We start from the raw sequence: 26,108 nt of genomic DNA, 5'->3' as shown, positions 1-26,108 counted from the left end.
AAATCGAGGGCGTGACTCCGTTTTTTAGTGCATTTTCTTTTCGCGATTGAAAAATCATATCATTTTGGTACCTCCTCCATTTTTAGCACTTTATATATTAGTACTAGTATTAGTTATGGTTCGAAACTTTAGTCATCCCTTAACTAAATTCAGGGTTTAGTACGTTACCGTTGACATTTGAATCTGCAAATAAAAATAAATGAAAATTTGTGGCAAAATGCGACACTAAACTTTTAGAACTATATTTAGCAGATAAATACTTTATAAAATATGAATAATCTTGCTCAATAATGCACATATGAACGTGAACATTAGGCTTGTCGAACAAAAATCTCTTGGACTAAGGAAAAGGTGTAGTTGTGGGCTTTTTCTTCCATTTTGTCTTTCCTCTCACTATTTCTTCATTCTTAGGCTCCCCTTTTATTTGCAGTAAGTGTGTGTAGCTATATGACCCAAGAATCAAGGGTATGAAATGTCCATTTTCTTGAAGAATTTCATGAGATGACAAAACATGCCCATTTGCAACAATGTGATTGCATTGGCGAAAATTTCCACTTTTGATTAGGTCATATTCTTGAGGCTCACAAAGGGATTGCACCACATCTTCATTCCCACATTCTCTTCTATATTCTAGTATCATGTTTGAGAGCTGGTGATTCTCCAAGAATTCATCCGGGATCGTCTGGAACACAGCGTTAAACAATCAAGATTGAGTACTGGTTTGTTCCTTTTTCGTTATGTAAAAAGTTGGCATGTTTGGTGTTTTTACCTCAAGCATCCATCTTACATATTTCACATTGTTCACATGGTGGTTCATGTCCAAATCACTTCTCTTTGGCTGCGAAAATTCGAAGAAACACACGGTTCTTTACTGTCATCTAAGCTAACAAGTGTAGAGGATGCTGGCAGATTATTTACCTTTAGGTCTGTGTTCACGTAGCGCGCGTTGTTGTCCAATTTGTCTATCTTTTCAGGGCCGCTTTCTTCTTCTATTGCTTGCTTCTCAATAAACCATGGTGAGATTTCTGCCCTCACCTCATCCGGCATCTTCGAAAGGCGTCTTGTTTGCTGGTTCATCATCACCCATGTGCTGTTTCAAACACAACTTTTAACTCAATATCCGGAATTACCTTTTTACATGTAATTCAAATCTTTTAGATCCTCCAGTACTCAAATATTTCATGGCTCACATCCAGAGATAGTACAACTTTTTGTTTTAAAAAGGCCAACAAAACCAACAGATTATACGGGAAGGGTCGAGTTTGCACCTGGTTGCACGGGCGAATACAAGGCCTGTGGCTTGACTCCTGAGTAACCAGTCCCTTCGCATACCGTTCTTCCCTGATGCTCCAACCCATGTGTCTATGTCCATTACCTCACCCCTGTTACAATTAAAAAATATATACATATACATTTAAAAATCTATGTATATACTGCGACTCAAATGAGAGTAGCTTAAGTACCATATTGGATAATGTTCAACTTGAACTTGCATTCTTGAAACAACCCAAATGAGATTGTTTTTCATCATCCCATGAGTCGCGCCGAATCCATCTCCAAGAAGCCCTGACATCCACACATGATTCAAGGCTGTTTCCTACATCAGCAAGACCGGAATTTCGATTCAGGGAGACGTTTCTTTAAGCATAGAGTTCAAACAAAACTCATCCATCTAAGTGAAGTACACGAAAATTTGTAATCAAGCTCCATGTATGATCACCTGAAGTAAGTTAAGAATGCTTTCAATGGTGGTGGTTTTATCCGGGCCGACCTCATATGACCGTATAACAACGGTTTGCCTGTATCCGACTCCGTCCAAGATAATGACTCCTTGTCGAAAAGGATCAACTAGTTGCTTCTTGGTCGGGATATTCTGTCTAATCTGTTGCTCAAGAACTTGTACCCTTTCTTCTTCGGTAGGATCAACATAAGTCATCGGAATCGCGTGATCTTGGCTCAAAACATCCATTCTTGAACCAGAAAAACTCTTAGACCCATTGATTTTTACACATTGAAGTATGTATTTGTGTGTGTTCTTGTCATTTTTTTTGATGGAGGTGTGGATACAAAAGGGTGCCACCTTACATGAGGCAGAAGCCATCAGTTATTGTTATTATTTATTTGGTCCACTAAAAAGAGGCTGAAATAGCGTCTCTCTTGCTTGATGACTTTATAGTAATTTGTAGGCGGAAAGAGCTAAGGTTCTTTTGAGATTTTAAAGGAACAAAAAAGGGAACTTTGTTATGAATTTGGATATTTCAAAGGATGTTAATTTATTGTTTGTGAATTTGATGGCTATAGGAATTTTTTTGCTTCGCAGTGATCGACCATCTACAAGTGGACAAAGCCATCAAAACGCTTGGTTTATTATTGATCATACTTGGAATTAATCCAATGTGGATTTCTATTCAATTTTTAGAAAATTTGTGTATATATTCAATTTTTTTTTCACCGTTAGATTCCACCCCGAGTTAATAATTTTGTATAATATGGTTCGAGTATGGTATATGAAGTGACATTATAATTATTTTTCCTAAAAACAAAAATAATGTTATTTTCCCCTCTTCAAGAGTGAATTACTGAAACAACAAACTCTCAATTTTCACATGTATTGTCTTAAAATTTGTGATATAATATAATTGAATTTTTTACTCTGATTATCTCACAATTATTTTTTTTTTATATAGATAATCCCATTTTAATTTGTGTGGCGCGTGTATGCCTAAAGTGGTAAGAAACTATTAGAAGTTACCCGAATATTGAGCTTGGATCATTTGTAGTTCCTAGGACTTTGATTGGAGTTTACAATTATTCCAAAGCTTCTTCTCTCTTTCACTGCATATAATAAGACTTAGGTATATACTCCTTTTGTATCTTATGGACAGAATTAGAATGAAAGTCATAAATTTTTCCGCACTTCTTCCTATTTTTATAACTTCTAGAGGTTTGTATATATGCATCTGACATGATTTTGATGGCAGCTATTGTAAATATAATTTGTTCGACATTACTGTTAAGATTGGAACCTGGACTTAAGTCCACCCCAAAAGTTAGCTTAAGGGGGGAGGATTGTCCAAGAACATATATACAACTCCCAGGTTATTTATCCTACCCATGTGGGACAATTAACACACCCCTCTCACGCCCAGGAATGAACATCTGGAGCGTGGAGTTTACAAATGACCCAATTATGGGCAGAACGGGTGGCCTAATTATAGGCAGTCCAACACATAACGGTGTAACCCGGGCTTTGATATCATGTTAAGATTGGAACTTGTGTTAATTATCTCACATTGATATGATAAATAATCTGGGAGTTATATATATGATCTTGGACAATGCTTCTCCCTTGAGCTAGCTTTTTGGGTTGAGTTAGGTCCAAATTTCAATCTTAACAATTACCTTTGAGTATTAATATTATGTTAAGAGTGACTCCAATGATCATGAAAAGATCACTTTTTTCTTATATGCGTAAACTAATGCATTATATTACATGAAAAAAATGATACGAAGAAATGGTATAATGTATCGATGATAATTGAATCAACCATTTGGATATTACTTCAAGAAAAGATCCAACTATGGTGTAAATAATAAGTAAAGACACCAAAAGAGGACAAAAATGACAGTTCCATCAACCAATTTTTTTACTCCCAAGTTTCTTGAAAAGAAATTTTATTTTCAATTTCTGACGTTGTATTAATGAATTTAGTGATACAGTTGAAGTTGTTCGTCAAAATAATTATACCACTTTCGATATTTTTTTTTACGACAAAATAATGTCTCATGGAAGTAGTTAGATTACAAGTGCATATTTATCGTTCATTTAGATTAGACTAGCATGATGCACGTGCGTTGCACGTAATATCAATTATATTATAAAAATTAAAAAAAAATTGATTTTTTTAAAAACAATTTGAATCATTTTGTTATTTACTTGAGCTTAATTTCTTATCATATTAGACGATTTATAAGAACTTATATAACTTATTTTCAAAATTGTTTTCTAAATTAAAATTCAAGCAGTTGATTTTATGTTATATAACAAAGTGTATAGAACATAATAGATAGAACTAAATGAAGTGAAACAAATTCTTTTAAAAAATTAATTCAAACACCACGTATAAAGCATAATAACCTAAAAATCAACTAAATTATGGATTTTATCAATGTATAAATCATAATCTACATAAGCAAAGCATACTAAAGATAAATAATTATCAATTTAAAATTACTGTGACTAACTCATAAAAATAATGTTAAAACAAATGAAATAGTAATATTGATAGTAAAATATAACTCATGATATTTAATTTAACCTCTTAATAATTTTTTTACTTTTTTTTTACAATTCTATATCATGGATAATAAATTCTATATATCGATATTTCGTAGACTACCATTGATGACTATTAATTTCTTGTTAAATAAGTTTTAAAATAATAAATAAATCAACAAATATAAAGAAATGCACATTCAAATAAGATTATATGATAAATATCAAATAAACTCATATAATAGTTATTAAATATAGATTTTAAACTATTGGTATGATTTTCACCATTAAAATTTGAAATATAACAAAAGAAATAAACTTTCATAAAAAAATGTTATTTTTGTATCTATTGAATTAATTAGTTTGATTTCAAAATAATTAAATATCATATGTAAAAATTCTGATAGTTTAACAAATGCTAATCAATGATCATTATAATTATATTTATTATAAAGATTATATCATATATTGTTTTTACATAGAAAATAACTTAGAGTCTTTTTATTGCTTATTAAATCTCTTTTCATGAATTAAATATTCAATGTTTTGACTGATGATTGATTTTATCAGCAATACATGTAATTTTTTAGTTATACAGTTTAATAAAATAATTATGCCTATAACATATATATTTGTTGTAGATAAATTTTTTTTTCATATTTTTTGAAATCGTACTATCTTTTAAAATCGAAATTAACTCTTTACTTTCAATTCTTTGTTAAAAAAACCCATAAAATATGTTAGTTATTCTACTATTGCACGTATGTTATAAATTTTTCATATATCTTTTTGTGATACTATAATTCATTACTTAATAAAAAATTGCACTAAAAATATAATTACAAAATTACAATAAAATCATTAAGAATAAATGTAGATACAAAATTAAAATGATAAAATATTTAAATATAGTATAAAGATGAGTTATTTGATAAAATTAATATAGGAGTTACATTCTATTCTATTTTTGTGATAGTATAATTCATTACTTAATTAGAAATAACACTAAAAATATAATTACAAAATTACAATAAAATCATTAGGAAAAAATTGTAGAGGGAAAATTAAAAAGATAAATATTTAAATGTAGTATAAAGATGAATTATTTGATAAAATTAATATAGGAGTTACATTCTATTCTTGAAGTGTGTATAGAAGATTAATTTTGTCATTGCACGCTTGTAAATATAGATTTTGATTAATATTATTTAAATTCACAATTAAATTTAGGTTTATAAAATATTATATTTGTTCATGCATTTAGAAATTAATTCACAAAATAAATTTAAAATTTTGATTAAATATAATTTTCCGGTGTAAGTATTTAATGGTAAAAAATTTTACAATAAAATCATTAGGAAAAAATTGTAGAGGGAAAATTAAAAAGATAGAATATTTAAATGTAGTATAAAGAGAATTATTTGATAAAATTAATATATGAGTTACTTTTTATTCTTGAAGTGTGTATAGAAGATTAATTTTGTCATTGCACAATTGGAAATATAGATTTTGATTAATATTATTTAAATTCACAATTAAATTTAGGTTTATAAAATATTATATTTGTTCATGCATTTAGAAATTAATTCACAAAATAAATTTAAAATTTTGATTAAATATAATTTTCTGGTGTGAGTATTTAATGGTAAAAAAGTTTAGTAATGATGAAATTATAAGGCTCTAAATATCAATTGATTATAAATGATGAGACATTTATGTCCTCTTATTTTTATCTTTACATAACAATAATAAAAAATTTTATTTTGTTCAAGTTTGCACGAAGGGTATTCTTGTCAATACACAATCGGAAAATAATGTCAAGAATCCACATTTTATAGATATATAGATATAGATATATGAAATATGTAGAGAAATATCATTTTGGAATACTGGGAATATTTAAATTATTTTTATATCAGATATTTGCAATTCAAAATAAAAATAATGCTATACGTTGTTGAGTTGGATGGTTGCCAAAATATTAAACATGAGAACGAAGAGAAATAGCATAAGAATACTGAAATTACGTGTGAAAGGCAATAAGCCTATGGCATTCATGGAATAAGGTTCTAATACATATAATCCAACACGTGCTTTATTAATTATAGAAATAATCGCGGGTAAATATGAAAACATGTGTTTCAAGTTTTATAAAAAAATAATCGTTCGTGAACTTTATGGAGCCGAGCTCGATAATTTTATCGAGTCGACTCCGAGCTTAAAGATATTCGGCTCGCGAGCTTGACTAATTTGTTGCATGTTGCATTATCCCACATTGATATCTGAGTGAAAAAGAATGAATTGAAAGACTGTAAAATGAGAAGTCTATCCATTTAAAATCTCATAAATTAGTCAGTCTTTTTGCTTAGAATTCTCGAAAATGAGTTTGTTTAATGAACTCGAAAACGAGCACACTTAACGAGCCGAGCTCGAACCACACTCCTTAAACATGATAAACGAGCTATTAACGAACCGAACTCGAACTATTCGCGAGCTTAGTAATTTCAAAACGTGTCAAGCTTGAGCCTCATGATAAAATCTCAAATCGAGCTCGAACATATACTTTAAACATGCCGAGCTCGATTATGATATTGTTCGGTTCATCTCGTCTCGCATACATCCCTAGATGTAATGTATACAAATATCAAATAGAGAAGGGAAGTAAGTAAAAATATATAGAACTTGAAGTTAAAATAACATTGGTCTCCCAAAAATTATTTTCCTGTGGTTCTCACATTTATTATATAGTAATAATAGTAATAGATAAAACTAATGTTCGTAAATCACAAGCAAGATTATGCATTCCCAAGTCTAGACACTGAGTAGCATCTGCAGGCCGTCTTCAATGTATGGATACGTCTGTTCTCAGCTTCCGGCCAGCAAGACATGGCATGACCATCCAGGCTTCATGCCATAGGTCATGCACATTATCATACCTACGGGCTACGTGCAATAACTGTCATACGTGGTTAGTCTCAAGAAAGAATAGGTAAGCCACTAAATCTCTCCGTCACCGATACTTAAATATGTAGACTACCATCTCTGCTAGGCATACCTCAATCTTGGAGGAAAAAAAAGATTGACATTATGGAAAACAGCACAGAGAATGTTATTGAGATTACAGATAGAACAAAACTTATCAGTAAACAACCTATATGAAACTACATTGTAATGAAGGCTATGTTTGGTTCTTGATTCCACTAGGGAAGACAGTATATCTTTCATTGCTTGCTTTTTATTTGAACATATTCAACTACATTGATGTAATAAAATGCCATTGTTTATAACTGAATCAAGAGTGCAGTAGAAACAAAATTCCACTGATTTTTGTTTTCCACTTTTGATTTCATCCACAATATATTAAATCTAAATATTACTAGAGCACCAAAGAAGAAGTGATTCTAGAAATAAATGAAGCAGAGACATAGCAGCGGACGATGAACAGAAAAATATATTATAAAATTCTGAAGTCAAGAAAAGGTCTTATGCAGACACCAAGGTAACATAAATCCAACCATTAATGAAGGACATTACCTTAAATAAATAACATCTCCTAAGGACCAAACACAGTAACTCAGACTTAGTAACTATTGAAGTTACCTCCATTGTGTATGCTTTGATTGACTAAGATAGCAATTTAAAACTTCACAGCAACAGCAACAGCAACATCCATAAGGACAACATCTCTATAACCAGTTTCCTGGAACAAGGAGAGGCAAGCCTACAATGGAAGTGCATAAATTTGAAGAGCCATAATAGGTAAGAGATTACAGGAAGAAATTCCATGGTTCGCCCGAGTCAAATTCCGAAAAGTCTAGAAGAATTTTATTATTATCTTTTTATTTTAAAATTTTGAATAACACCTGTTCATGTTGATATAAGAATATATGTCAAATGGAGGAAATACTTTATCTGAATCATAATAAATTGCATTATAATTTATCACGGTCTTGATAAACGTTAATAACAAAATGAGTCTAAACAAATTAAAGCAGGATTTGAGATAGGTAATTTTTAAATTAGACATCAAATCATATAAAAATTGTATTGTATACATCATACCACAAATAATTTTAGAAAATTTAAAATATTATGGTTACGGATCCCAATATAACAATATAATAATCTGGTGTTTTAGGCAAGTGATAAAAACCGAACTAGCTCCAGCCTACCTTTACCAGCATGTGCATGGATTAATACCGTGTATGTCACACCTGAGGGAAACAAGCCTTTGCTCAGCATCTCATGAAATAACTCCCTAGCTTTTGTAAGGTACCCAAGTTCCAATGGTGCATGGATGATGCTAGTATAAGTAATGTGGTCAGGCATTATTCCATCCTTTATCATCTGCTGCAATAAAACGCAAGCTTGTTCTAAATCACCAAACTTGGCAACAGCATCCACAAATACATTATAGGTGATTACATCAGGAGGAAATCCTTTTGCTATAATCTCTTCTTGCAGTTTAAATGCTGCAGGTATATCACCAAGCTTCATTTTTCCTGCAACGAGAGTGGTGTATGCATGATGGTCTGGCTCCAACCTCTTGTGCAGCATCTCCAAATAAAATTTTTTTGGCATCCAAAGATTTCCTGTCCAATAAGAACCATTTATAAGTATTGTATAGGTGAAAATATCAGAAGAAATTCCATGATTAATCATTTCATCCTTCAGCTTCGTAGCACCTTCTAAATCCCCCAGTCTTGATAGCCCATCCATGATTGTATTATATGTTACTACAGAAGGACTGAGATTTTTTTCCTTATTTCTGATAATAACAACAGAGTATCCCTTGTGTTTCCCAGACGACAGTACCCATGCATCAGAGTGTTGCAAGATATTATATCCAGTACCAAATTTTTTTTCAGCATAACGGGAACCCACTGCATAGCATAACCTACTCTCCCTTTCTTGCAAAAGTCATGCATAAAAGCATTATAAGTTGATACAGTAGGCAAAGATCCTCTGATTTCCATCTCTTTACTAAGCCCCGTTGCTTCAACTAGCATTCCCATCCGGCAGTACCCACTTATGAGAGAGTTGTAGGCATAGGCAGACACCTTTAACCCTTTCTTGAACATCTCTGTGATCAGCTCTCTCGCCTGCTCAAATTCACCTTTCTTTGGTAACGTCATTTGGAAAGCAACCCTTCCTCTGCATCTCCAGCAAGAGTTCAAGTGCCTGCTGCACCTTCCCTTCTTTACAAAGTAAATTTAACGTTGTATTGTATGTAACAATAGTTGGCTTGATTTCAAACTGAGCCATCAATATATACAAACAAATTAGAATCCAAAACCAAAGAATTAAAATAATCTGGAACAACCCAATAAATGTCTCTAAAAGCCCCTGGATTTTCTTTCAATGCTTTCAAGATCAGATTTTGATTAACCCCACTTGAAGATGCAACCTTTCTACCGCTTGCATTTACAATCGTATTGTTCCCATCAGACTTAAAACTATCGCAATTGGATTGTGACTTGTAAGTGGCACCGGGAGGAGTGCTGAGCAAGAGAAGAGAAGTAAATAAAGCGTACCTTACAACAAAAATCAATGTTGATCGAACAGAGATATTGCAAGGAGCTGAGGCTTTTGGCTGGGTCATGAGAGATTTTGCCGCGATGAAACATAGTGTCATTCTGCGACGAATCACGCATCTACAGACGGTTACATTCTCGGGTTGAGAATACCGAAAACGGTGGCCGAACGAGAGCGAAGATGGTGGAGGAGAGATGCAGCCTACCACCTGTGGCGACAGAATGTTATGCCTGGAGCAGAGTTGGCTTTGGAACCATTCGGAGATTGTGTTCGTTACGGCCAAGGGTGGGCGTACACCCGACTTCAAAAGTTCGGGTATTTGAGATCCGATTTTGATATAAAATCTAATTTTATCAATATTCAGAATAAAAAATAATACTATTAGCATAAAACCTAAATAATAGATGCGTCTCACAAATACGACCAATCGCACAAGTTTTTGCCTTGGATTTATGACAAAATTTGGTAATTAATGAATTGGTTTTTTTTTTTTCTAATTCTTTAATTTATTATAAGAATATATCAAATTGTATATGTACATACGGCTACACACGACACAATTTTTTTAGCTTATCATAACAAAACAAATAAAATAATCTAAATTTAAGAAAATAAATATTTGAAAATAAAATTTAATCTATTTCCATACAATTAGCTTTATGAACCAAAAAAGGGTTGTTTAACAAATCAAAATTAATATTAAAAAAATATTGATATTAATAATGTTAAAATTTTGAATTCAATAAAATAATGGGCGTCGATGCTTTATTCTTTATCTAGCTACATTAAGAAGATTTCAATAAATGAACAAGTTTGTATTACAAGTTAATGAAAAATATTATTTTAGATTGTAAATGAAGAATTGAGTTTGACATTTAGAATAACGTTTGACATAAAAAATTTATACATCACCTTTTTTTTAAATATCTTTCGTCAATAACATTTTTGTAAATATTCATATATGTTTATCATACAATAAAAGAAAAAATTTAAAACATTTCGTTATTAAAAAATTGGGAAAAAACTCATCATGGCATTTGATCAAAATTTGATAAATTAAACTTTTAATATTAAAAATAATGGATGTTTTTAATAGTTATAGGGCTTTTTAAGTATAATTTTTTTTATTTTTACATAAATTATCGAAATATTATATATCTATAGACTATAATAAAATATGTGAATTATAATACATAATTTTAGGAATATCACTTTCTAAAAAAAAAGATTATCATATTTATTAAGTTTAATATATATATATATAAAATTTATGAGTTGGATATACAAAGTTAATATTTAAAAATGATTTTTATATTGTCTATAGTTCAAATCTTTATGAAATCCCACAAAATATTTTTAATTTGACAAAAATTTCGTTTAGTTAAACCAAATCTCTTCAAAGTTTTTCAATTCAAATATGAAATATCACTCTCTTTTTTAAATTTCATGTTTCCAAACACTTGAAATAGAATTTCTGATTCCAAATCTCTTGGATCCCATTTCCCCCCTTCCAAAAACTCTATTAGGGCGAGTTTGGATACCCAAGAGTAGTCTTCTGAGTATTTCAGTTTCCACGATCCATTAGTTTGTGCAAGAGAACCTGGAAATCAAAAACAAACCAGGAAAGAACTAAAATCACTGTATATGAGGAAGTTGGACAAAAAGTTGTCGTGTCAGCTGCACAAAATTTTAGTGCAACGCATCGATCACGTTTTTCTATTATCGGTGAAGGGTTGAACTTGTTACATCCGTCCAAAGTTGGCAAGCATTGTGTCAAATCCCATGATCAGCGGCATCATTCTTGTTCAGGAGATCCGAATACAGACAATTGACAAATAAATGTATCGTGTGAAGGGGGATATATGAATTTGAACCTCGAGAGAACATACCGGACAAGAGAGATGCGATTTCAATCCTTGTTGTAGTTCATGCCACGATATCAGGAGCTTCACTGGACGAAACTCGGAAGACTGAAGGTGCCCTCTATTGTCCTCAAAGGAGATTAGTCCACGTTGCAAAAGATGCTCAAAGGCCTGGACATAGAGAAACATTTCGGTCATAAGCTAAGAAGCTGGAAAATCTCAGTCTTAAGTTAATAGTGAAGCTATACACACCCTTAAGCAAACATTCCGAGCATAATAGTCGGATGTTTGGAACGTGTCATGTATGCTCTTGTACTCTGCAAAAAAAAAATTGTAAGCCTGGGAGAAATCTTTGGAAGTGGCTAGAGAGGCATGGAAAAAATATTCAGCACACCTTTCATTATGGAATTAAAGTTGCATGACTCTAGCTCTTTGACTTCCAACCTCTTCATGCAAACCAGAACGTAAAGCTCCAAAATGGAGCAATCTGCACATTATGAGTTTCACTTGCAGTGAGACCAACGTGAAAGGTTTAACAGTGTATTTGTGAGAATCTACACCGAAATTCTGTTCCTGCTATCCAAACTTTCGAGTTATTAAGAAAAAATGCCATACATTGGAGCTCAGCAATCTACGGAAAGTTTGTGACCTCTAAAAAAGGTGATTATGAATTATTCCGTCACAAATATGTAAAAAAAATGTAATCACTTTTCTAGTGGTGGCAAACACTACCTAAAATTGCTGATATTCTACAATAAAGGCTAACTATAGGTAATAACTGCCTCCATCCTTCCTCCGAAGCTCAAACCAAATATAAAAGAGCATTGACAGTAAGAGTTCCAGATGTTATAAATTTTTTACTATCACGTGTCTTACATGAGATACACCCAAGATCAAGATGAGACGTCCAAGAGAAGACTAATTAAGATTCACATTGTTACCTTCGACATTTTGATCACAGAGAAACAATAACGAGTAGGTGCAAAGACAGTTTGTGCTTGAAAATGGAAAAAACAAAACGCTCAAATTAGAAAGAATGAGCAAATTAGTTCACTTTGTGAGATCGCAGGTGCCGCTCTTGACCTTTTCACTTTCCCTAAAACATCAATGTGGCTTTTCTGCAAGTCTAAGAGGCATTTAATCTTGAGATCCTTTAACTACATTTGGTCCAGAGAGATCATATAATTAGATCAATTACATTTTATCAGCTCCTCGTCTCTCATCCTCCCATCACTCAATTTCTAGGCCAGTATTAACCATCGCACAAATACATGGTTACAATAAGTAGATTGTGACACAAAAATAGGTAAAGCCATTTTTTATTTTTTATTTTGAAATGTAGGGCATTTGTAAAGAATATAAAACATGCAAAATTGGAATAGAACTCCGCAGAATGGTGGATGAAAAAATTTACATACCTGTCAAACCTTCCATCTTTGGCTGCCTTTGTAGACTTGTAAGTGCAGATTTAAAGTTCTCGAGAGACAGGATACCAGGATTCAAATCCATTCGACAAACAGTCGAAAACCTAGTGACGTGATCCAGGTGTGTCAGGGAGAAGAGATTGCAGTATTATGCATGGTACATGATTCACTTCAAAGCATAATGAGTTACACTTACAAGAATCTAGATAGCTCGCTGACAGTTGAATAAGGATAGCTTAACACATCAATGATTCCTTGAAAATTTTCCTCTGCTAGTATATGCTGAAATATGTCAAGGGGGGCCATATGCATTGATTGCAGAAAGATGGGAAAAGAAAAGTAATATTTGAGGACATAGAGCAACATGATTTACAGACTATTTTGTTTCAATGCATATGGAGAAGGAAACTTAAACAAAACTTTTCGAACTGAACAATTCTATAGTAAAAGGGAGACACCATAACTAACCCCGATTAATGGAGCGAGCTAAGGACTAGTACTTCTAATTGATCATGTAGAGCAGAAAAAGGAAATCCCTTCGTATGTGACATTGTTAGATTAAATCTAATGTAAATAGATGCCATTCTAGTTACATGCCTTGAAGGAATTGTGTATTATCACACTGAAACAGTCCTAGGAGGATTAACAAATCAATCAAGTTGAAAGTCCAGATCAGTTGTTCACCACTTTCAATAGCAAACCCGTTATCGATAAATTTTATGGGAAGGATACAAGAAGCTTTGTGTTGAAAGCAGCTACATAATCATGTGGAAGGCTTCCATCCGTTGGCAATAGTAGAATGTGCTCTAAAAGTCTGCACAGTAATAGGGTTCGCAACAATGTCAATAATGGGAAATTAAGTCAGCACAATGTCATTTAAAAAAGGTGATTAACAATTTACCTATGCAAATCATCTCGAGAGAGATGAAGGAACAATAGCTTCCTATGTGAAAAACGAGATCTTACTCTTTTCTCCAAAAGTTGATCCGCGTCCTACAAACCACAAACTCGGTTTTTAACATGTCCCAATGTATGAAAGCCAATTCAAACTATGAAATTCTCAAAATTGCCGTGATATTCGATGAATGCATCATGACAAGCCCAAAGAACAGACTGGCTCACATATACAATAAAGCTTGATTAAGAGTGATCACAGCAATAGCATCAATGATCAACCACAAAGTCAAATGGAGCTTCAATCTTGTAGCCAGTAGATTCATCATTAGTCATCTACGATGGCCAAGAAAGTTTAAAAATCATGGGTTGGAGCATAAAATGAGGTGCGGTATATACAACCAAAAGAAGAGGCTACATACCAATCTACAGCTCACACCGATGACAACAGCTTGTGATGTGACAGATTGCATTGCATCAAGCAAACTGTAAAGCAGTCGCTGTTTACCCTGCACCAAAGGAAACGTAGATGATGTAAGCAATTAGTCAAGAGGGTGAACACCAAAAACTCCGTCGATTTTGTGACGTTTTCTCTTTGTGATGATAACATTACCTGTGCAAAAAGGTCGAACTCATTTAACACAAAAATGATTGTTTTATGTGCAAATCCGCACTCCCTGGTCATAAACACAGAAATCAACAGCCTCTTAAATACATACACAAACTTTATACACAACTGAATGATCTCTCCCAATGTGGAAAAAAGGTGAAAAATAGTATCTCAATTGACTTACCGCAACATGGACACCAAGAACTGGGTGTTGTCATCAGATGATGCCTGATGAATTGTACAAAGCAATGGATAAAATGTGAAAAATTGACAAAGTATCTGGCCATTCAGAGTAAAGCTTTTGCATTACCATTTTGGAGAAAAGTAACTGATGCTCGATGCATAATTGCCGAGCTATCTCCTGCACGACAGTTGGGGTACGAGGCAAAGTAAATATCATCAATCCATGTTGGGGACTTTCTGTCAGGCAATATTGTTATGATTTGTAGCAGATATGCTAAAGCTATTTAATTTTGGTATAAAACTAGTTATGCATCAAACAGGCTTTTTCTTTTGGCTTAACCCCTGATAGATCTTAGTTGATACAGATTTATACCAACTAAGAAACATGGGAAAGGACCGTATATATAAGTCAACGACAATTGGGTCGACTTCGAAAAATTAGAAGCAATATACTCATTTTTTGTTAAGATGATAATTTGGGATTCCCTGGCCCTATGTATTAATTACAATGTACTTCTTGATCGGATCTGAACGTTTCTCAGAACATTCGAGCATCTTTAATCAAGATAACTTGACTCGAACTTTTGTATCCCTTGTTTTACTACTAACCACGGGTGATTTTATAAAATGCATCTTTGTATCAACAAAGAGTCGTATTGGATTAGAAATGCGTATAAATAAGAATCGTATATGCGTATTCAGACCTTTAATGCACAACTGTCATCGCAGTGAAGAAGTCCATTGAGCTTTATCTGAAAAATAGCAGCAATACTATTCAGGATAAAATCCAGAAATAATCTAAATCTTGTTGAGCTACACATTTTAGCAAAAATAATTACTAAATTTTACAAGAAGATATTTTAAATCCATATTTCAGTGCAAGTTATACCACAGAGATCATATCTGGGTGCTCTTTTAATATATCTTCAAGAACTAGCTCCAATACCTATATAAAAGAGTAGAAGGAAGAAAGACACATTCCATGTTCAAAAAGTAATAATCAGCGTGCAATCTAATCTAAAAATAAATAAATATCTTTGGAACTTCTGTTGTTAGAGATATAATGGAGAAACTTTACAAACCGCATTTTTTCCGCAGCCTCGAGGACCCAAGAGCAGAACTGAATTGTTACACGCCTCAGTCACCGAGCTCGATACTATGTATTTCAATTTACTGAAAGTAAAATGATGAAAAAAAAGTGTAATGAAGCAAGAGGTCTGCTTAATGATATGATAAAGAATATAAGCACAGTTTTCCCCAAAACTGCTAAATTGAAACACTTGGCTCTCCTATAATATCTAATCACTGAAAAAGTTATCACTGTTGAGGAGATTGGAGTTACCACAGAAACTACAACACTGATGTCTTGCCTCTAAACGTTCTCAAAAATTTTAAAACTAGTTGTGAATTCCAAGTAGAGTGTAAGCATTGAAGTTCTTGGTTTTCCTCATAAACACAAAGAAAACAAAAAACAACACGTAACCCGTTCTCATAATTCCGATACCTACAAATCTATAGTACAAAGAAAGTAAAACAAAAATTTATCACCACTCTGAATCAGAAGAACCGAACCTTGCATCAGCTTTTCAAAACAGTGAGAATTGGACTAAAAGCGTTTTGATTAATCAAAAACCGATTGCAAAAATATAAATAAACCTGTAGTTGGAATCTGGGGAGTCGGATAAAATGGAGAAAATGAAAGAAGGGCTGCAAAGCCTGCTTCTGATGATAATTTGCGCTTGCTCCGCATTGTTTTCTCTGCGCATACTTCTTCCCTTTTCTTCCACCTTGTGCCCTATTCTACTGTGTGTGTGCGCGCAGAGAAAGAGAGAGTTCGATGGAGTGAGTGTTGGGGAAATGAAGAAAAAATGGCGGGAATGATGAGACGGAGCAGACCTGCAGAAGCGCCGTGGTGGGAGGCGTATAGTTGTCAAAATTATAGTTTAGACCCTGAGGTTTCAGAATATTTTAATTATACCCTCCAGTTTTTAGAATGGCTAAATATAGCCATATTCGGTTTCCATTTCAAAGTTTATGAAAAAAGTTGTACGGGCCAAACATTCAATAAAACTAATGTGAAATTATTTCATATCTTAATTTTTTTAGACAAATTTTCTATCCAATTATTAAAAAAAATTGTTTTATATGAAGTATCATTTTTTACTGTAAAAATATATATATTTTTAGTTATGTTATATGTTACAAAAAAAATGAAAGTACTCTATTTATGACAAATATATTTTTATGTCTAAAATATTATTTTTAACTATAAAATTAAGTATTATATTACATGTCAAAATATTTTTTTTAACTACAAATATGACTCGAGTTGACTCGTTTGAGATCAGTTAAATCTTTGCATAGAAAACAACGTTTAGCACATTTGTTAAATTCAAAAAAACAACAAAATATCTTATATGTCATCCATATAATTCCCGAGAGATAAGGTAAATATTCATCATTTAGAAAACACGAGGTTGCAGAAACATTTAATTTAACGCAACGGTTTTATATATTTTTAGTATATGTATTTAGTTATTATAAGGTAATTGCATTGTCCCCTAAATTTGTGTAATAATCAAGGGTTTTTTAAAAAAATAATATAAATTAAAAATTTATTTAATAAAATATTGCAATATAAAAGTAGTGCAATCCAGAAAACACTCGTCCTGAGTGACAGACGGTTAAGGATTTAGAATCCGTGAAAAAAAAATTTGAATCTGTGACGGACGGTTAAGGTTTAATAGATTATTAAATTCATGTTTGTCTCATTTTTCATGATAAAAAAAACCTACTTGCTTGAAAAGATATCATATTGTTTTGGAGGGATTGACAATCCAATTGTATATCCTTACCTTAAGTTTTGATATCAAACCAATTAATTATCCTATCCTACACACCAAACATAACCTCATGACTCTCGTAAATTTGTAGTATTTTAATAAATAATTTTTAATTTATATTATTTTAAAAAAAACCCTAATAATCAATCTAACAAGCGCATACTAGAAAATGCAGTTATATATGTCTATAATGCACCGCTCCTACGTAACCAAAAATATCGCCACACCAAGTTCCCATTCCCAGTAACCACCAATCATCCCACAAGGTAACAGAAATGGGAAGCACTGGAATTCTCATATCCAATCCACACCTGACCAACAAATCCATTTGTTCCCAATGCTTGAATTCCATTATCCCATCAAAAAATATATTGCCCATTAAAGAAAGAACCGGAGTTCTGGGATTTTCAAGAAAGAATAATTTCAAGAAAATAGACAGAATAGTTTGCTCTGCTGTTGAAGACGTTACTGAGAAGCAGCGAGACAGTGGCAGTGACAGTGTTAATGGAGCTAGCTCAGCCGTTGAAGATAGACTTGGTATATTGGAATCCTCTTGTTAATGTTTATCTTCAATAAAACATACAAGGTTTCGTTTTTTGAAGTTTTTTGTGGAACTTTGATTTGGGTTCTTTATTATTGCTTTATTATATATGTTGATTATTTTAAATTTCGGATAGTGAGTGTAGTTTGAGCTGTGTGGTAACGAAATATGGTTTTCTTGTAATGATTTGTGGAGAAGATGTATTGCTGTTAGTTTTCAGACGATGCTTACGCAAGAGGCTTTGAGTTTTCATATGTTTATTGGGACGAACAGCGAGAACAAGATTTTTCTTGATTGTAGTTTGTTGATGTTAGCTTTTCTTAGGCTCAATATAGATAGCCGACATGTGAAATTGGCGCGACATAGATTTTTATGCATTGCCAGTGTGTTAGTTTTGAATATAACTTATTCCTCACTGCTAGTGGTTTTCAAGCAAGTGACCGTCTCTAAAAAGCGGAACTTGTGTTGAATTCAAATTAATAAACCTGTTTTACATGGCATGATTTTATGAACTTGATGTGTATTCTGTTGCTCAAACTCAATGGCTTTAATATCTCAGAAATTATAATAGCAGAATCGAACAAATAACTGTACCAGAACTTAAAAACTCCTCAATGGTCATGTCTTCCCTAATCCACCTGATTCTCATTTCTTGCTAAGAAAGACAGTCCTCATGATTGTTCAACATAAAATTTAGTTACTGTCTCATGGGGAATAAATAGAGAGGCTATGGGCCACTTTGTTGCCTCATCATCTAATTTTGTCTGAAGTTCATGTCCATTATCTTAATAACAAGTATGTTGAACTTCTCTTTTTTTGAATCTTATGAGTAGGGCTCACCATTACCTTGTGTGTGCGCTGGGAGGGGTGGTGTGTTTTAATTTGATTGCCCATCTGTATACATTTTAAATGTGGTGTATTTGAAAGCATTTGCTGTAATACAAATGTGGTGTTTCATTTGCTGATTGGAATAAGAAGTTTTAAGCAGTTTAAGGAGTCCCCGCTTAAAATTTTGGGTGTTCTTTCCTTTGTTTTTTGTTGCTGTTCTTATTGTTGTTGATGACGTAGCTTACTAGTACTTGTTGCAGGAATTTGTAAATCTGTCCTCTTCATCTCATGTGATTAATTGCTGATCTAGTATCCACATTCCATTTCCATTCCTCTAGCATTATTATGATTTTAATTTATTGAATACGATGTGTATGAAGTTGGCGTGCAGGATGCTTTCACATTTTTTTTTCCGATTTTCTGGTTCATAAATATAATCTAAGTCAGGGTAAAAGGATATGAGTTAAGATTATATTAAATGTCTTATGACTCCATTGCAGATTCTATTGACGAAGCAAGTGATAATCCTTTCCTGAATAATGAGTCAGATGGGGAAGGAAATTATGTTTACAATTTTCTTTATCCTAGTAAAGAGCTACTCCCTGATGATAAAGAAATGAGTATATATGACCATTTAGACGAACTTAGACAGAGAGTCTTTACGTCAGTTTTGGCTGTTGGAGCTGCTGTTGTCGGTTGTTTCACAGTTTCAAAGGATCTCATTATTTTTCTTGAAGCTCCGGTTAAAGCACAAGGCGTTCGTTTCTTACAATTGGCACCGGGAGAATTTTTCTTCACATCTCTGAAGGTTATGGCCGATTCTTTTTTTTCCGCATTCCTTATTCTAGTTCTTGGATCAGCTCTTACTTCTTTCTACACCTCTAACGGATATTAGTTGAAGTTTTAACACATACTAGTTGAAGTTTTTATGCATTTAGTGAAGTTCGTTTAAATTCTTATCAAATGAAACTTCTGCTAATGTGTGGGTGTGTGTTATCGATAATAGGAATCTTCTGTTCATTGAATTTGTACTTTAAGCTCCATTTTATTTTAATGATTTTGTACATCAAAATTTCTGAAAAATATTTATATGTTTTTATTTGTGGTGCACACTTCCTTGTGGTTTGTTTGGTGATATTGTTGTTAAAGTGCATTTAATAGTCTATAAAGTCAAAGTATCGATGATTGAAACACATAACATTTTACCACGCCCGAATGATATTTTTATGCTCCAAACTATGAATTAACTGACCATTCTTGGAAGTGGAAAAAAAGTAGAGATTTTCTTGTGTAAAAAGAAGTCATATCATATAGCATTTTGACAATTATTTATGATTTTATCAAGATGTTAAACAATGTCCAAAGTGGATGTATAGGAACCAACTATTCTCTTAGAATGATTTTTCTTGTTTTGGTTTATTCTAGAAAAAACAATTTTCTAATCTAAAACTGTCTGATGATTTCCTATCTAAGCTGGGTTCGGACAAAGTGTTAACCTTTCTTATCCACAGCATTTGTTCATCTTACATAATAGATATACAGTGATGATTACCTGTAATATTTTGAAGACTAAAAGTGGTATAATTGTTTATGCAGGTATCCGGATATTGTGGACTTCTGTTAGGAAGCCCGGTAATTCTCTATGAGATAATAGCTTTTGTTGTTCCAGGTTTAACAAGGGCAGAAAGAAAATTTCTGGGGCCAATCGTTCTAGGGTCCTCGATACTTTTCTATTCGGGCATTGTCTTCTCTTACTATGTTCTTACCCCAGCAGCATTAACATTCTTTGTTAATTATGCCGAAGGAGTGGTTGAATCATTATGGTCCATTGATCAGTACTTTGATTTCATCCTGGTGCTTATGTTTAGCACTGGATTGTCTTTCCAGGTTAATTCTGTTTTTAATAATAATCTTCTTTTTCAATGGCGGTGGCAACACTTGAATTTCTCAATTTTCAATGTTTCTATTAGTCCAGATGTCTTGCGAACATCTCACTTTTATTAAGAAGCTCCAGTCTGCCTATTATTATTCACTCTATCTAGTATGGTGTCTATTGGCTTATGTTTAGGACATCTCCAAATAATTTTCCATTTCCTAAAATAAAATCTCTATGCAAAACACGAGCTTAAAAAATGTGACTCCCTTAATTGACAACTGCTTTCAAAAGTAAAAGGGTAAATCATAAATCTTTCACCCACTAAACTCCCTTCTAAACTCTATGCCGAAGTGAAGCAGTAAATATAACAAGGGATGAAGAAATTATCGCTTTTGGTTCATTTTTAAACTTTTGGGAAAAAATTGTACAGAAGGTAATGAGATATGGTTTTCGATTAAATAGAGAAGTAGTCTAATCAGTCAGATACAATCACTAATCGAGGATGTTGTATGCTAATTCTAAAGACACCGAGATTGCCATCTCATTTAAATTTTTTTTCGGCGTGCAAAGAGAAGGACGGTCAGTTCGGTATTGGTTTTGCTGATATATTGGTGACTATGTATCACGGATGTGTTAATAGCTATCACATGTGGAAACCATTGTCAATGCTGATTGTTGTCTTCATGTTTTCCACCAAAAGAACAAAATAAAATAGTGAAGGCTCAATAGAATTGGTTGGACAATGGATTTTGAAGTTTAAGGAATCATGTCTCTTAGCTAATGTTTCCGGAAGGAAGTTGAGATGCAAAAGGTTTTGCACAGAGAAAGAAAGATGTTTGTGCTACTACCATTCTTTTCTTTCATTCTAAATCTTGTGGTTCTCAACTGTTACGCATTCGTGTTATAAAATGGATTTCTTAGTTTAATTGGTTGACATGTTCTTATCTCAGGTTCCAGTTATACAACTGCTTCTTGGACAACTTGGCTTGGTTTCATCAGAACAAATGCTGTCGATTTGGAGATATGTGGTAGTAGGTTCAGTAATTGCAGCCGCTATACTCACACCATCGACTGATCCTCTGACACAAATGCTGTTGGCTGGACCACTTATGGGTCTTTATTTAGGTGGTGCGTCACTGGTTAAGCTTCTTGGCCAATGATTATGTCTTACTGGTTATACAGTAGCAAGTTACCCTGATCACAGTATGCTGTTTGCTGGAGGCATGGTGTTAGATGCCTAGTTTTGTATGACCTTGTGTACACTTGAGAATTGCTAGAAAATTAGATGGTTTTCCTGTGCTGTTTTGTACTAGGAACTAGTTGCTGTTGTTCTTATGCAAGTGTTTTTGGTGCAAATGAGGTTATACTGAACTGTCAAAGAAATGTCAGAGCGTCATGATCATCTACAAGACGGGTATAAGCAGTCAGGTTTGAGTTCAAACTTCGAAATTTCACAAGTTGGACTGCACACGTCTCCATTATGGTGAAAGTAGTATCATGTTGTATTTACTCCCAACCGTTACTTTATAATTCATTACTGTTATAAACTGATAATTTGGTGTAACACATCATACCAAATGTGTCATCAAACCAGATGAGATATTATGTGACTGCTTAATTTTCGTTTTACGTAAATTCTTTTTAAATAATCACAATGACATGGGAAAGAGAAAAAATAGTTATGTACACCAGCTCATTGGCATGGAAAGATAAATGAAAAATTTAAGACGACCAACTCGGTAGTGCAGTGAAATAAACCCTTTTGATGCATTGGTTCCAATCTATGTAAAAAGAAAAAAGCACGAACCTCAATCTATGTAAAAAGAAAAAAGCACGAACCTCAATGTGATTTTTTTTTTTTTTAAAAAAGAAGCTAAGATTCATGACAAAATTTATTGAAGAGCAATACTCTTGAATAAAAGCCAAGGCCCAAGGATTAGAGGGTTGTGTATGTCACAATTACCTATAGCCGCAGCGGTACACAATCATAAACTAGAAACAAAACTTTCCACGCTGTAAAAAGTAAAGCAGTTCTCTATTTACTTACAACGAGATTCTCCATTTCTTGCACAATATCACGTGCACCTACACAACCTAGTACAGTCTCCAATTCCCTCAATGAACCCCTCAAACCAGCGCAAGCTTTACCAAAATCTTCTGAAGAACCTTCAAGATTTCGAAGCTCCATCTCCGTTTCATTAGTGATGCTAGATATCTTTCCCAAAGCCATTTTAATAGCCGAAATTTCTTGTGGTGGGTAAAGGCATGCTCCAAGATCATCAACTTCAACTCCGATCGCTTGGGAGAGTCTCAGAAGTATCTCCAAAGAATCTACAGATATAGCAACATCGTTCGAATTTTCTTTCTTAAGCAAGCCAGTGATGGATCGAATTAGTTCTTTAATAACAAGAAGTGCTTCAGACACGATGCAAGTTGTTAACTGCACAATTTTCATCTCTTCGGGAGACAGATCATTGCCTAACTCTTCATCAGAATCATCTTCATTGTTGGACTTGTCATCTGTGTTTGCAGGTACAGGTATGGTAGACTCGTCCGCTGGCTTAAGTTCCTTCATTTCACGAAGGGCGTCCTTCATGGAAACTGCGACTTGTGTCATTGATCTTCCAATAGCTGTTACGTTAGTGGCAGGAGTTTTCTTAAGGGCAGAACAGGCATCCCAAACTGTACCTACCAGTTGGGGGATCGAGAGTTTTTGAACATTAATCGACGATCCCGCTGCATGTATTAAAAAACAAACTTGTTAAAGTTACACAATTGACGTCACCATCTAAATTGATAAATACTATTCAAGAGATAGAATATGGGGTGACTATGGATGTGCATACTATTCAAAAGATAGAATATGGGGTGACTATGGATGTGTTACACGTGTAACTGAAGAATAGAAGACACCAGACTTTGTGTGAGAGATTAATTTATGTAGGTCATTGCAGTAAATATTTACATGTATTCTTATCGTTATTGTCAGCGAAGTTACTTTCGTTTAACTTAATGGAAATTCAACAGTAAACCTAGTGGCTAAAGCTTAAAGGGAACTAGATCATAGTTAACCAACATGATTGAATAAGATTCCTAGGTTAGTGAGCTTCGGGATGTACCAATTCATGTAAATGATGCTTCTTAAACTTTTCAATGTATACAGCATAAATGGAGAAATAAAACTTTTAGAACACCCATTCAACTTTAACATCATAACGATACTACCAATCAAATTAATAGGTCGGTAAGCAATATAGAGAAGTCAGTGTTGGATTTAAATTGATGACAAAGAGACAAACATCCCGTGAACATTAAAGACCCTAGTTCTTTTTTTAATTTTTTGGTTTTTTAGTCTATCGTTCAAGAAAATTATGATCCACGGCTACTTTCTTTCTTGTCTTTCAGTTTCAAAAATATCCAACACATCATAATTGAATCCATTTTATGGGCACCCAAGAATAAAAGGATGAAATCTCAGCCCAGAAGTTCAGCTCGTTCATCAACTGTTGACATCAAACGCATGTTTGCAATAAACCCACGCATGAGGGAGAGAAGAAGCGAAGTACCGTATGAAGAGACTGCCCCCTGAAATAGCATGAAACTACTGTCTACAACTTGTTTAACAGATGTATGAATGCAGGAAGAGAGAGTTGGTCCTGCACCCAATGAACTCCCATGGGAAAGTAAAAGGAACCCTTGGAGTATATTGAAGTATGCAGCCATGTTTTCTTCAAGTGCTTTAACTCCTGGGGAGTCTCCAGCGTAAAGCATTCCAACTAAGAAAAAACAATAATAATAATAAATTATAGGATAGAATCAACCTAATTGGAGTACCCAGTTTAGAAACTACACAATTATTCACCATGGTTGCCATAATAATCAACCAAATAAAGTTTCTTTGACGGTATCAAACACATGAAGGTCAAAAGGAAGAAACAAAGGAATTAAGAAAGAAACCCGTGGTGGCTTGTTTGGAGACTCGTTCACTCATTTGAATTACTTCTTTCCAGCTAACTTTTTCGAGAGATGCAGCCGGGGCTCGATCGAATATCTGCACAACACCTCCATAAAACAATTATAATCATAAATATTAACATAAAAATAAACAGAACCCAGAAAAATTAATCGTTAAAATCGGATGAAGATTCAAGGGTTTGGATTAAAAACCTGAAAAGTTTCATGGATGGTGTTGAGGTGCTCGCTCAAAGCGCGGTTCAGTTGCTCTCTTGCTTTCTTCATCTTAGCTACACACAGAAACACTGGCCACTGTTCCCTGTTTGTTTTTCGTTTATTCAGGCCTTTTTCGTATGTAACGACGCGATGTTTTAGATTTTAATTTTTGGTTTTTTAGTTGGACCCGATTTTCGAATATAATAGGTTTATCGTGATACAATTTTGCGAATATTCAACCGTGAGACAAGTAAATTTTAAAATAATATTTTTAACATAAAAAATCTTATTTTTTTTGAGTAATTTAAATAAAATATTTATATCACGAAATTAACTTGTAACCGAGATTGATACGGTGGGATGTCGAGATGGAAGAAGGAAATGTGCCAAGCTTGTAGGAAGGGTTAATGATTATTTTTTCTATGGATGATTAAGAAAGTATTTTATTTTGAAATGATTGTAGTTGATTAATATCTTTTGTTATAGCACATGTGATACTGTGGGAATTTGTATGTTGTATTTGTTTTATTGCTTGAGACAGTTGGTGAGTTCTTTTCTATCGGGAAACTTTGCCAAAAATTTTAAAGCACATACTTTTCTCCAAGTCTATTTTTAAAGCTTTCGCATTATAGATTTTATGTTTTTTTAAACGGGTCATGATCTGTCTTACGAGAGTTTTTTGTGTTTCAGATATGATTGACTAGAAGTCTGTCTGTTTGGAGTCCCCAATTTTTTAATAAAATTATTTTTTTAAATATTTTATTAATTTTTTTTGGTGAATTTTTGCACCAATTTATTTTTGTAGTGTGTATTTAGAAAATTTTAAAACTAATATTGATGTGTTTTTAATGTCTTGTATTTTAATTTATTCTTTATTAGTAAGTTTTTGTTTACGTTGTTCATATTGCTTGAGTGTGTGATTTTTAATTCAAAATATAATGGGGGATGTTGAAATTTTATATTGATCCAAACTAAAAAGCTGACTTGTTTTTTTTTTATTTCTCTCTTGTCGACCAAGAAAATTAGAAAAAACAAGACAGGTTTGGCGAAATAGGATGCGTTTGGT

The 26,108-nt window shown here is 33.2% G+C and overlaps 4 protein-coding genes and 1 pseudogene across 6 annotated transcripts; 1 reads left to right on the top strand and 4 right to left on the bottom strand.

Moving 5' to 3' along the window:
* Positions 1-271: 271 nt before the first annotated feature.
* LOC140829662 (palmitoyl-acyl carrier protein thioesterase, chloroplastic-like) lies at positions 272-2,149 on the bottom strand. The gene is made up of 6 exons (XM_073192966.1): positions 1,721-2,149; positions 1,464-1,597; positions 1,269-1,382; positions 919-1,090; positions 770-838; positions 272-682 (listed from the first exon to the last, which is right to left on the bottom strand). Exons 1-6 carry the CDS (start codon positions 2,099-2,101, stop codon positions 341-343), a joined length of 1,212 nt encoding a protein of 403 aa, XP_073049067.1. The 5' UTR covers positions 2,102-2,149; the 3' UTR covers positions 272-340.
* Positions 2,150-8,032: 5,883 nt separating this feature from the next.
* On the bottom strand, positions 8,033-9,938 carry LOC140830501 (uncharacterized; annotated as a pseudogene).
* Positions 9,939-11,208: 1,270 nt separating this feature from the next.
* LOC140829661 (origin of replication complex subunit 4) lies at positions 11,209-16,684 on the bottom strand. Of its 2 annotated transcripts, none has more exons than XM_073192963.1 (16): positions 16,441-16,684; positions 15,867-15,957; positions 15,674-15,730; positions 15,489-15,536; positions 14,912-14,962; positions 14,786-14,829; positions 14,605-14,668; positions 14,414-14,500; positions 13,999-14,090; positions 13,830-13,911; positions 13,294-13,379; positions 13,092-13,201; positions 12,068-12,160; positions 11,926-11,990; positions 11,701-11,844; positions 11,209-11,411 (listed from the first exon to the last, which is right to left on the bottom strand). In XM_073192963.1, the coding sequence occupies exons 1-16, from the start codon at positions 16,548-16,550 to the stop codon at positions 11,376-11,378; spliced, it is 1,260 nt and encodes a 419-aa protein (XP_073049064.1). In that variant the 5' UTR covers positions 16,551-16,684; the 3' UTR covers positions 11,209-11,375. The 2 variants fall into 2 exon arrangements, with proteins under 2 accessions (XP_073049064.1, XP_073049065.1); XM_073192964.1 differs by lacking the exon at positions 16,441-16,684 and adding an exon at positions 16,127-16,431.
* Positions 16,685-17,834: 1,150 nt separating this feature from the next.
* LOC140830500 (sec-independent protein translocase protein TATC, chloroplastic-like) lies at positions 17,835-22,501 on the top strand. Its single transcript, XM_073193846.1, has 4 exons — positions 17,835-18,164; positions 19,497-19,804; positions 20,593-20,883; positions 21,823-22,501. Exons 1-4 carry the CDS (start codon positions 17,903-17,905, stop codon positions 22,030-22,032), a joined length of 1,071 nt encoding a protein of 356 aa, XP_073049947.1. The 5' UTR covers positions 17,835-17,902; the 3' UTR covers positions 22,033-22,501.
* Positions 22,502-22,747: 246 nt separating this feature from the next.
* On the bottom strand, positions 22,748-25,196 carry LOC140830499 (uncharacterized). 2 transcript variants are annotated; one of them, XM_073193844.1, is made up of 4 exons: positions 25,040-25,196; positions 24,830-24,923; positions 24,439-24,648; positions 22,748-23,608 (listed from the first exon to the last, which is right to left on the bottom strand). In XM_073193844.1, exons 1-4 carry the CDS (start codon positions 25,109-25,111, stop codon positions 22,908-22,910), a joined length of 1,077 nt encoding a protein of 358 aa, XP_073049945.1. In that variant the 5' UTR covers positions 25,112-25,196; the 3' UTR covers positions 22,748-22,907. The 2 variants fall into 2 exon arrangements, with proteins under 2 accessions (XP_073049945.1, XP_073049946.1); XM_073193845.1 differs by having other exon boundaries at positions 24,830-24,934; positions 25,040-25,188.
* Between the last annotated feature and the right edge of the window lie 912 nt (positions 25,197-26,108).

The sequence above is a fragment of the Primulina eburnea genome, chromosome 4 (genome assembly GCF_022965805.1).
Source record: "Primulina eburnea isolate SZY01 chromosome 4, ASM2296580v1, whole genome shotgun sequence".
NCBI classification, from domain to species: domain Eukaryota; kingdom Viridiplantae; phylum Streptophyta; class Magnoliopsida; order Lamiales; family Gesneriaceae; genus Primulina; species Primulina eburnea.
The sequence above is the reverse complement of the archived record's forward strand: the minus strand, read 5'-3'. Positions and strand labels throughout refer to the sequence as shown.

Coding starts and splice junctions, on each gene's coding strand:
- LOC140829662 (XM_073192966.1), bottom strand. CDS start 2,101: ATGGCTTCTGCCTCATGTAAGGTGGCACCCTTTTGTATCCACACCTCC. Junction 839..918: donor ACGTGAACACAGACCTAAAG/GTAAATAATCTG, acceptor GAATTTTCGCAG/CCAAAGAGAAGTGATTTGGA. Junction 683..769: donor ATGTAAGATGGATGCTTGAG/GTAAAAACACCA, acceptor GCTGTGTTCCAG/ACGATCCCGGATGAATTCTT.
- LOC140829661 (XM_073192963.1), bottom strand. CDS start 16,550: ATGCGCAGAGAAAACAATGCGGAGCAAGCGCAAATTATCATCAGAAGC. Junction 15,731..15,866: donor GAGGCTGCGGAAAAAATGCG/GTTTGTAAAGTT, acceptor TCTTTTATATAG/GTATTGGAGCTAGTTCTTGA. Junction 13,912..13,998: donor TCTCGAGATGATTTGCATAG/GTAAATTGTTAA, acceptor ATTACTGTGCAG/ACTTTTAGAGCACATTCTAC.
- LOC140830500 (XM_073193846.1), top strand. CDS start 17,903: ATGGGAAGCACTGGAATTCTCATATCCAATCCACACCTGACCAACAAA. Junction 18,165..19,496: donor AGCCGTTGAAGATAGACTTG/GTATATTGGAAT, acceptor ACTCCATTGCAG/ATTCTATTGACGAAGCAAGT. Junction 19,805..20,592: donor TTTTCTTCACATCTCTGAAG/GTTATGGCCGAT, acceptor TTGTTTATGCAG/GTATCCGGATATTGTGGACT.
- LOC140830499 (XM_073193844.1), bottom strand. CDS start 25,111: ATGAAGAAAGCAAGAGAGCAACTGAACCGCGCTTTGAGCGAGCACCTC. Junction 24,924..25,039: donor CCATCCATGAAACTTTTCAG/GTTTTTAATCCA, acceptor GGTGTTGTGCAG/ATATTCGATCGAGCCCCGGC. Junction 24,649..24,829: donor CTCCAAACAAGCCACCACGG/GTTTCTTTCTTA, acceptor GTTTTTTCTTAG/TTGGAATGCTTTACGCTGGA.